The sequence below is a fragment of the Mustela nigripes genome, chromosome 1 (genome assembly GCF_022355385.1).
Source record: "Mustela nigripes isolate SB6536 chromosome 1, MUSNIG.SB6536, whole genome shotgun sequence".
Lineage (NCBI taxonomy): Eukaryota > Metazoa > Chordata > Mammalia > Carnivora > Mustelidae > Mustela > Mustela nigripes.
Window position 1 is genome coordinate 104,500,898 of NC_081557.1, and position 11,425 is coordinate 104,512,322.

The 11,425-nt window shown below is 51.7% G+C and overlaps 1 protein-coding gene across 1 annotated transcript in view; it reads left to right on the forward strand.

Annotated features, from left to right (window-relative positions):
* LOC132013257 (stromelysin-1) overlaps window positions 1–5,277 on the forward strand; it is an 8,137-nt gene extending 2,860 nt beyond the window's left edge. Inside the window, exons 5-10 of the mRNA XM_059392960.1 lie at window positions 590–754; window positions 935–1,079; window positions 1,887–2,020; window positions 2,406–2,565; window positions 3,685–3,788; window positions 5,000–5,277. Of these exons, the coding sequence (XP_059248943.1) occupies window positions 590–754; window positions 935–1,079; window positions 1,887–2,020; window positions 2,406–2,565; window positions 3,685–3,788; window positions 5,000–5,100 (809 nt within the window). The 3' untranslated portion in view covers window positions 5,101–5,277. The remainder of the gene's footprint in view (window positions 1–589; window positions 755–934; window positions 1,080–1,886; window positions 2,021–2,405; window positions 2,566–3,684; window positions 3,789–4,999) is intronic.
* Window positions 5,278–11,425: the final 6,148 nt, after the last annotated feature.

The window sequence follows — 11,425 nt, forward strand, 5'->3', positions numbered from 1 at the left end:
AAATCTTAAAAAAAAAAAAAAAAAAAAATATATATATATATATATATATATATATATATATATATATATTTCCAGACTCAAAATGTGCTTAATAGTAACAATCTTGGGGAGGAAAATTATGCAGGCAGCATTCCAATGGGGAATCGTAGGAGCGTGGTTGTCTCAGGATTCCAGAATTGAGATGAATAAATTGTGATTCATATAACCGAGGCCATGACTGGCAAACACTAATATGTTGAAACAGTGTTTAGCTTTTCATTAACAAATGAAGAGAAACATTTATGGATGAGCTACATAAGCGGTTTGGGCCCCCTCCAGAGCACAGGAAAAGGGAGCTGGCTCTCCCTAGGATCCTGAGACAGGAGAGTGGAGTGGGGACATGACTGCATATTTTGTCTCAAAGACTGATTTCAAGAAAGAGCCTTGAAAAACACTTGGCCTGCCGTGAAGTGTGGGCCTGTTAACCACACACCAGGCAAAGGAAGCCCCATGTGCCTCCAGGGAGAAAATGAGAGAACACACAGCTGACCTGTGTGAGGACGTCCATGGATTTGTACCAAGTAACCGTTGTTTATGATTTCTTAAACAGGAACCAACTTATTCCTGGTCGCTGCTCATGAACTTGGCCACTCCCTGGGTCTCTTTCACTCGGCCGACCCCCGCGCTCTGATGTACCCTGTCTACAGGGCACACACAGACCTGGCCCGCTTCCGCCTTTCTCCAGATGACGTGGCCGGCATCCAGTCCCTGTACGGTGAGCGAGGCCGCACACACCGGGCACGGAGCTTTGCAGGGCCGGTCCTCGGGAGAGCTTGAAAACGCAGCACGACGCGTTTGCAGTACCTCTTAAGCCCCTGAGTGCGCTGGGAAAGCACTCACGTGGACGATAGCGTCACAGTCCCTCTGTTTGCCTCCCCACATCTGTTCCCTTCAGGATCTCCCCCTGGCTCCCCGGATGACCCTGTGGCGCCCACGGAATCTGTGCCTTCAGAACCGGGGACCCCAGCTGCGTGCGACCCCGCTTTGTCCTTCGATGCAGTCAGCACCCTGAGGGGAGAAATCCTCTTCTTTAAGGACAGGTCAGACCAGAAGATTCCATTTCCTCTCTCTTCTGACGTTCAGTGTTTAGTAAGGAGAACGGAGACTTGATGGAGATTTTAAATTCTGAGAGCAAAGCATTTTCTCTGAACTTGAAATCACTGAGCTCTCGTGACTCACCCTCCATGTTTCCCCAAAAGCTTCCCACTCGTTTTCCAAGGCTTGATTTGATGCCTGTCCTCTCGTGCTTGTCTCCAGTCGCTATAAGCCACGCTTACTTTTCCAGAGGCTCAGGTCGAACTTCAGAATTAGAGTTTTATCTTTGCTTCCTTTAAAGATAGCATCAGGAGGGCATTATCCTTAACCAGCTAATCTACAGCTGCAGACTATGCCCGTGACAACACGTTCAGGCTGCGCACGTGGGAGGGAAGCCAAGAGCCAGTCTCCCTCACCACACGGGCTCCCCGCCGCCACCCACAGTCGAGGATGCATGTAGACACTTCCACAGTCATTCTGGAAATACTGACACCCACACGCACACATACACACACACCAGTCTGTCCGTCTGAAAACGTGACCAGCGTTGTGATGCCCACACTGGTTTGCATGGGCTGTAGCCACCTTCTCTCTGGAAGATCTTACGCCAGAATCCTCGGCAGGAGGCCGGGGGCAAGTGTCCCAAGAGAAAGAAAGGATCTTTTCCCGTTGACAGCCTGCCTGATTGCTGCCCGCCCTCGAGTCTAGCAGCTGAGGGGATGGGGCGGGTGGATGAGGCACCACAGGGAGAAAAACCCGTTAAAGGTGAAGGTCTGTTTCTCAATTTTCATTTCCTCTTCTACATATTTTAGGTATTTTTGGCGCAAATCCCTCAGGACACTTGAACCTGGATTTTATTTGATCTCTTCGTTTTGGCCATCGCTCCCTTCAGGCCTGGATGCCGCATATGAAGACACTAACAAGGACACTGTTTTCCTTTTTAAAGGTAATTATGAAACATTAATTTCTTCTAACCCGTTGAAATAAACCCCTTTGCAGGAAAATTAAATAGAACTTTAGTTTTCTCTACTCTGACAAATTGTGTCTCCTTCATCACTCGAAGTTCTGAAGAAACAACTGGGTCTGGTGTTATTTTATTTATATTTTACAGATAATAAAAATGCAAGTAGGGATATAAATCACTCAGAGTTGTAAATTCCCTCTTTGCATTTGTGTTCAGTTGTTCAATCCACACATTTTTGTGAACAATCCACTTTGAGCTGGGGATTAAATCCTTACTCTGAAAATCAAAGGTGCTGACAAGTATTTTTAAAACTCGAAGGCTTAACTGTCATAAATTCAGCAAGACTCCAAATGATTTTTCTTAACAGGAAATCAGTTCTGGGCCGTGAGAGGAACGGAGCCACAAGCAGGTTATCCAAAAGGCATCCGCACCCTGGGTTTTCCTGCAACCGTAGGGAAAATTGATGCGGCCCTTTTTGATAAAGAAAAGAAGAAAACATATTTCTTCGTAGGAGACAAATACTGGCGGTAAGACGGGGTTGGGGTGACTTTGCATGGAGCCTCAGCAGGGAAATTATCCTCTTCCAAGGATACCCCCAGGTCACTCGCAGCCCAGCCCCACCCCACCCCCAGTACGGAGGACCAGGACAGACTCTCTTTCAAAGGCAGCAACGCTGGTCTTAGGTGGTCCCAGGGGCCTCTATCTCGGTCCCACCTTGAGCCCGGGAGCCGCAGGCCGGAGCTCCCCTGCGACCACACCACCCTGTGCCTGAACAGCCTCTTCTCACCTCTGCACCACCACCACCACCCGCCCCCTGCCTCCAGCCAGTGCATGCCCTCTTCAAGTCCTGCCTCAAGTCCCACCCCCCGGTGGAGCTTCCCAGATGGACTCCAAATGCAGATGGGCTTGTGTTTTGTTTCAAAAGAAGCCTTGGGAATCCGGGCCACACTTTAGCATTCCTTTCCTGTCCACCCACCGCCTCCCTGGGTGTTTGTCTCATGCTTCCAGCTTCGCCATATGATGCTTCAGGGCCACCCCGACCGCACCCGTTCAGTAGTGCTGTCGTTAAGAGGCCAGTGAGCAGCAGCGGTCCGGGTTTACGGCCAGAACCCAGGACACACAGACGCCGATGCCTGGGCCATCTGCCCGACGACTGGCAGGACCAACCAAGGTCCAGCCAACGAGCCCACAACACATTCCCTGTGCTTTCCTGGTCTCCGTCATCCCTTCCCTAGGAGGCTGCTGGAGGAAATCCAGACGTGCAGGGTGGGGAGGACACACACAAGCCACATACGGTAGAGAACTTGACATTCGTATTTGAGATGAATGAGCCAACTCATCTGTCCGTACCTTCAAGCCTTTGTGATAGAAAGATGATTAGGTTCTTTCCATCCAGCCTCGAGAAGTATGGTAACAGACATCTGAGACATCGGATGTTGCCTCTTCTCTGGGGGAGAGACAGTTTTAAGAGCTGTGTTTGCAGTCCCATTAAAGTCCCATATTTCTGTAGTGTCTCACCGGCTTGACGTTCATTTACGATACTTGGAAAGTTTACTAGAATGCCACAGTAAACCTGACATGACTTAGGGCTTCTAGTCACGTGGCTTCCGTGCAATGCCGTGCTGTGTTTCTTTTACTGGGTGCAGATTTGACGAGAAGAGACAATCCATGGAGCCGGGCTTCCCCAGGCAAATAGCGGAAGACTTCCCAGGGGTGGACACGAAGGTCGACGCTGCTTTTGAAGCATTTGGTGAGGAGATACTTTTTGTTTGGTCACGGGGCACTGGGAACTTTCTAGGGTATCGGAGGGACAATTGGATTAATTTCTAATGACAAATTTTCTTTTTTTATAAGACTTATTTATTTACTTGAGGCGGGGGAAGGGCAGAGGGAGAGAGAATCCCAAGCAGTCACTGCGCTGAGCGCAGAGCCCAGTGGGGGCCGTGATCTCATGACTGAGATCACAACCTGAGCCGAAACCAAGAGTCGGATGCTTAAGTGACGGAGCCCCCAGGTGCCCTGTGTAATGACAGGTTTTCTCTAAGCAGCTCCTTCCTCTCTTCCCCCAAATTGCTACTTACCAATTCCGTGCCAAGTCTATGATGACTTCTAGAAAACATTGATGAGATTGGTGGGCACTCATCTCTGTTCCGTGTGCACAGAAAATAGCAAACTGCTCAGGGTTGTTTCCCTGCGTCCTGACCTGAGCTCTCAGATCTCCCTGCGCGCAGAGAAGTCCCCTCCAGCAGTGTGGCGACGTTTCCCTCACCCTATCCTGCCATAACTACTGATTCCCAGGGACATGTCCCCAAGTGGTCAGTCACTGCCCACGCCAGTCAGTTGCAAATCATTGCTTCTTCCTGCGCCTGGGGTTTTAAACCAGTTGTATCTTTTTCCTGCTCGAAGAGAGAGAAGTGAAGGCTGGTGGGTCCTTATTGGTGGTCCTTACTGGTCCTGAGCACCAGGATGGCCGAGCCTTGAAGGGCCCTGGTGTTCTCAAGGGGTTTCCATGCTTTTCTGGGTCTGGAAGGGACCCTCAGGGAAGGAAAGGGGAGGAGGACTGTTGGGAAAAAAGAAAATAAAGAGTTCATGGTTTCCAAAGAAGCAGAGAATTTTGCCTGGTTGGAAGAAGAATACCATGGTAAGTGGAGCCTGGCTTCGCCGTCGGACAGAGCTGGAAGGCGGTGCTGTCACCAGCCTGTCCTCCGCGAGGGACCTTGGGCCAGCCTGCACACCCCTCCCCCTACCCATCTGCAGGGCGGACTTAGATGCGCGTCCCTCATGGGACTGTTGAAGGAAGACGTGAGAAAACAAACCCATCAAACGCTTTCCGGAATCCGGCACCCAGTAAAACCCTTATAAACACCAGAATTCTCATCGCCTGGCATTCTGCATTCTGGGTGTTGCCAAGCTGGTTTATCTGCAACAGTATCTCACGGGTTCCCTCCTCTGTATTTCCAGGATTTTACTATTTCTTCAGCGGAGCTTCCCAGTTGGAGTTTGACCCCAACGCAAGGAAAGTCACCCACACCCTGGCGAGTGGCAGCTGGCTAAACTGCTGAGAGGCCAAGAAGCACCCCCATGGGCTCCGGCCACTGCTGCTAGTCCTGCCTGGAGTCCCCGCGAGCGTAGACGGTCCGTTTCTCCCATGCGTGGGGACGACGCTCAGGCGACATCCTTGACTTGCCGGCTGCTTCCCACGGTGTCGGGCATTGGGGCGAGCGGCTGGCTGAGCGGGGGCTGCGTCCCGCGGGGCCTCCACGGGGGAGGGGAGAGCGCTCGTGGCCCAGCCCGGCTACTGTATATAGACTATGTACTTGTTATTTAATAAAGAGAATCGGTCAGTTGTATCAACATCTTGTTTGTTTTGAGAACAAGTTGTCCCCACGACCTTGGGTGCGGTGGGGACTGTGCGGTGGGGACCAGATCGGAGGCAGGCCGAGATCCTGGGCCCGTGTGCTAGGATTCAGGTCTCCACGGTGGCCGCCGCCCCATGGGCTTGTCAGGACCAGTAGGGGACGCGCCATGTGCCCTCCATAGGTGTCCTACCAGCCAGTGTCCCTGTTTCCACCTCCCACACATCCTGTGTATTCCTGAGACACCCTGGGAGGAAGACCTGGGCCAGCTGTCCCCAAGCAGGGCAGGCTCGAGAAAACGCTGTGACACAGAATCTTAGGACTGTCACGGACCACCTTGTTCACAGGCTTCTCTGTCAGGTGCAGGAAACCAAACCTGTTCTTCGTCTCCTCCTTCCACGGACAGCCCCTCGGGGGGCCCTCCCGCCCGCCCTAGCAGCAGATCTGCTCACGTCCATGCACACCTGGAAACACCCTCTTGTACTCATTGTCTAGTTGTCCATGCTTGAAGCCCACGGGCAGATGCTGCTGCGAAGAGAGACTCATGGCCCTAGGTCAGGCGCCAGCACGGCACCTGCCACACAGTAAGAGCTCGTTCACGCCCCGACGGGTCCGTTCATATGAGGACGGTGCACTCACCATATTCCACGTGCCAGGCCAATCCGTGCTGGGGTGTAGGTGTAGGACCCTGCGTGACCCTGCGTGAACGGACACAGCCCCTACCCTCATCAAGGTCATAGTCAGCGAGAAAGAATGTATGCAAAGGAGCACACACACGTGCGTACTACCGTCAACCTAATGGGTGCTGAGGGGAAACCATCGACGTCTTCGGTAGGCTAGCAGGACGGTCACCGGCTCTGGGCCGTGTTAGGACTTCTGAGGGGATGGCCCTGGAGGTTTGGAGGGGAGGCTGGAGAACCGGGGGAGGGGGTCACAGCTCAGGCAAAAGCGGTCACACTGCAGAGTCAGATGAGAGCACGGAAGACAGCAGGACTCAGCAGGGGGTTCAAAGAAGAGGAAAGAGACCACGCACCATTCCCCGAGAGCTTCCTAGAGCAGGAGGACAGACGTCACCTACCGTGGCAGCATGTGCTGGGCTCGGGGACAGCTCGGAGACACAGAGCTTTGTGAGGAAAAGGTGAGAGTGGAGAAGAATGGCTGAGGTTTGCCAAGTTTTGAAACATCCGTGAGATGCCCAACGAGGCCATGAGTGAGTAAGTCTGAACTTAAACACGGTGACCCAGAAACTCGAGGGACTGCTCTGTGGGGACTGTGCGCAGTGTGGACACAGGCGGAGTCCTTCCTCATGCACCTCAAACAAACCCAGTGGGGTCCGTCGATCGTACCTCAATTTTGTTTTTTAAAGAGAGGAGATACACATCTGTGAATGGTCAGCATTTAGACCATCCTTAGAACGGTGAGCACGGAAGAGACCGTGTGGGAGACTGTAAGACAGAACTCTAATACATGGCAGTATTTTGGTCGCAATTGAGCATTTCTTTATTTTATAAATTCCCTGAATTTATTTGGATTATGCTTTTGCAGGGGTACTAAGTGGCCACACGTCTGAAAGGTAGAAAACACGGTGAGAAGTCAGTTTTCCTCACACCTGTCCCCACCAGCTGGTGCCTTTCCTCAGGGGCTGGTGTGACAGCCCCGTCCTCATGGAGTGCAGAGTCCAGGGAGAACGAACACACCCAAATGCAACCCTCCAGCCGCCCCGTACACACGCAGACATTAGCACGTTACGTCTCCTAAAGTGAGATCAGTGGCCGCGAATCTCGCCACCGTGCTCTTCACTCTTCCCACGTGAAACACCGCGGCGTCCCCTCCTGGTTAGCACAGGCGCTGTTCTTCTATTGGCCACTTTCTCCGAAAGCCTGGCTTCATTTCCTCAGTCCCCTACTGGTGGCTTGCGCCGTTGGCTTGTTTCCGCCGGGGGCAGAAGTGAAAATTTAGAGGGACTCGGGGACTCTGCTGTGGTCACGCTGCACACAGCTGAGTCAGGAGCTGATTTCGTTCTTCCTGGTTCCCAAGACCATGCTCTGATTTTGTCTAGAGCGACGGGCAGTAAACCAGCAGGGACAGCCCTATCTTGCTGAGTTTGGACTCGGTCTGAGCCGGGCGCCATGCCGTGCACGACCTGCACCACCTCAAAGAGGGCAAGTCCACTCTTGCTCAGTCCAGCAGCTTAAAATCCCCACAGCCCCAAGGCCAAGGTTCTTGTATCTGTGTCTGACTCCTGGCCTCTCCCGCCCCCCCCCCCGCCACTATCCTCAGTGACGAGGACAACGGGGGACCACCCACCTGCCACTGCTCCCTGCTGCCCTTTACCCCAAGACATCTCGTTCCAGAAGGACTGGAGTGCGCGCGTGTGTGTGCGCGTGTGTGTGCACTGACCAGCCGGGAACCCATGTTCCCTGACACCGAGCAGAGACCGAGCTCCAGGGACCAGCCTTGCAGCCCATGTTGGGGCAAGTCCAGCCCCGCGGTGCCGTGCTGCTGAATCCCAGGACGATGTTCAAGAACTGGCTTGACTTCTCTGGCCTTGGAAATGCAGAGCACGGCCGCGCTACAGGGAGTGCCGTCAGCTCGGGGGGTGAGAGGATGAGAGAGCTGGACGGCCCGGGACGGGAGAACACGAGAAGGGGCTGGACGGGGAAGGACGTAGCTGCTGGAAGCGTGGGGCTGGAAGGATCTGCTGGGCCGGTCCGAGGCTCGCCTCCAGACGGGCTGCGTATTCGAGGCTATTCGAGGCGTCTATTCCCATCCAAGCACCGACCCGAAGCCTCGCGGTCGTCCGTCCGATCCAGCAGGAGAACGAGTGTGTCAGAACCTGTGAGTGTGGATTCCCTCTTCTTGCTCTCGGTGAGAGCCCGGGATGACTACAGTCACATCAGCGTGTCTGACACAGCGGGCAGGACGTGGTGTGCTGGCGGCATGGACAGTTTGGGACGGGTGCGTGGGAGCCCTCATAGGTGACCCAGCGGTGAGCAGGTGGTGGGTGGGGGAGCGTCTCGGCAGCTCGAGGGAGGTCAGGGAGAAGGGAGTGAGGAAGGGAAAGGATTAAGGTATTACGATGACAGAATAGAGAATCACAGGAGGAAAGTAATCTAGATTGGTCACGTAGGAAGTGGGTAGGGAACCAGGAGGAGGGAGGTGTCTGGAGAGAATTTTCATCCGGGTCCCAGGGTGAGGCTGGAGACCACAGGAGGGCTTCCATTCCTCAGGGACTAGGGGTCAAGAATGCCCTGGCTGGTCCACCCGAGAAGCAAAGCCAGACTTGGCCCCTCAAGCAAGGAAAGAGGTATGGCTGTGGCTCTCTGCCTCCAGCCCTCCTGTCCCCATGTTGGGACAAGATTTATAAGATCATCAAAGCTTGAAACTAGAATTAAGACCATTAGACCTCAAAGTCCTGCACAGACTGATTTACAGGGAAACATCATCCATAGAGCAAAGCTGGTCTGCAGAAAAAGGAAAACCAGCAAATACTCAGGCTCAGACTAAGAACAAGAGGGAGAGATAGAGAGAAAGACAGAGAGACAGAGAGCCTGAATCTTCCCATTTCTCAGGACGGTTGTCCTGAGATTCTATTCCATGAGATTCCCCAAGTTCCTTATAATGATTCTACTCTAATTAACCCCCAACGAAATGATTCTTGGTTTGGACATACATGGGAAGTGGGCTGACAGACCACAGACCTTCAGAGAATATGTGGAGTTGGCTGTGGGGTCCCAGCAGGCAGAGGGAAATGTCCTGTCAAGGTGAAGCCAGCAGTCTGTGAACAGAGAAGCAGCAGCTGGTCCCACTACGGTCTGTGTTTCCATGAGTGTGTCTTTGCTCTCCACATCCTGCCTTCTGGCTGTGTTCAGTCTTCCTTTTCTGTGCACCCATTGACCCACAGTGTGCTCTCACTGTCCTCAAACATCCCTCCTTGGACTGTCCCCAGTGTCCAGCATGGCGCCTGCCTCTTAGCCTTTGCTTATTAATAAGCTTTTATTTAATGAATGAATGAATGAATGAATGAATGAGTTTAGGAAGGAGGCAATGCTTGATCCTAGATGTTCCTCAAGCAGCAAGAGTCTAGCAGGCTGAGCGTGGAGGGAAAGGAAACATCATGTTTGTGCTGTGGCGACAGGACGGCTAACAACATTTGCAGAGCATCACACAGAGTTGGTTTGACTACGGTGAAGAAAAGATGTTTTTTTCTGAGTTACATCATAGAGGGAAGAATAAGAAGAATTCAACTTGAATTACATACCTAAAAACATTACATTTCCATTAATATAAGAACGGAGAAAACACCCCCCAAACATACTAGTTAATTGATTAATTGATTGATGGATTCAGTCCGTGCGTAATTCAGCAGTACATCCATCGTGGAAGTCATCAGGCTACAACCAACCGACCTGGTCACGTCAGCGAGCATCACCTCCTGTAGGCACAGTGCGTTTATCAAGCATTCAAACTGGGGGCACAGCGTTTGGGGGAGAAGCGCTTTGGCCTTTCAGATTGACCAAAGAATCCACAGTTCCAGTGTCCTTTGATCCCTGTTAGTCAATAGGGAAAAGCCACTTCGGGGTTGGGGGTGGATCGCACCCAGAACAGACCGACAGCAAGAGCTGATTTAGAACATAACTTTATTTATCGATAAAAGCTCCTCCGTGACGAAGAGAAAACTGGTCCACTTTCCCAAGATAAAACCAAAGGTGAGTATGTGTTTTACATGACTTCCTGGCCATGGTCTATGCAACTGAGAAATCTGCCACCTGGACGTGTGGGATTAGAGACCCATGCAGCCCGTGCCGAAGGGGAGGGTGAAACATTGTATAGCGTGTCTGCCTCGTGGTCGAGCTTCCAAACTAGTCAAGGAGTCACTCACCACCATGGCTTTTATGATGGGCATTTAGCCAAAACTGCTATGGCCAGTGACGTGCTGTACCTCGTGGCATAGCAACAATTTCTTCAAGAATTGCTATTAATCTACATTATCGATGGTTTCTTACTAGCCATGTTTGGCATTTTGCCATGTTCTCATCAGGACTCATAGTGGCAAGAGTTTTGCTTCCAAGAAATAAAACACAGGAAAGTATAGGACTTCACTCTCCTCATGGCCAGTGCTGGATGCCTAACGTGGATGATCTCAGGTGTCTCCCCCCCTCACGAGGAATGGATGCTCATTGAGCAACTATTACGAGACGAACATGACGTGTATTTTTATTTGGGGATTCACGTAGCCCTAAAGCTGTCCTGGGAAACCTCGGTATTATTGTTTGCGTTTTATGTGGGAGAAAATGAGATTTTGAGAAGATTAACATGCCCAAGGCTACAGGTCTAAAAAGCTGCAACATCGAGTTTTGAATTCAAATCTGCTTTACGCAAAAAGGCAATTTCTTTCACAGTCAGAATCCTGCCTCTGGTTCTGGGTTCCGTTTCTGTGTCTGCGTATCACCAGTCCACGACTAAACCACGCTCTCTGGAGGGCCGATCGACGGGAGCCAATTAAATGTATAATGCATGCGTAGTATTTTGGCTAATATTCTAAGAGAAAAATTGGTCTTTCTGTTTCTAGAAAATGCTAACTGTAGACCCAGAAATTGAGTTTCATGTCTGTGAAGCCCCAGTTACCTTACATCGCTGTGGAGCCCCATGTGCAGTCATGCCTTTTACGAGGTACCGACCAGTTCAATCCCATCAGAACCCCATGGGCTAGGTGTTCAATACATTTCCTTTTTGCAAGTGGTAACAGCCAAGATGGCTCAGCTGTGATTCAAACCTATGTCATTTGACTCAAAATTCTGAACTTTTCCTACCACACCTTTTGGAGGTGGCAGAAAATTCTCTTACACATGCCCTCCCCAGGTATGAGGAAGGTAACCATCCTCGCTGGCTGCAATTAGGAAGCCTACGTTTGGTAACTAAACGTTGGTGTTGGAAGGCACGTTGACCTTGGAAGCGGACGGGGTTTAAACCTCCGCTGCGCCACCTACTGGCGCCTTGGAGAAGACAGTGTGTGTTTCCATGTCCCGCC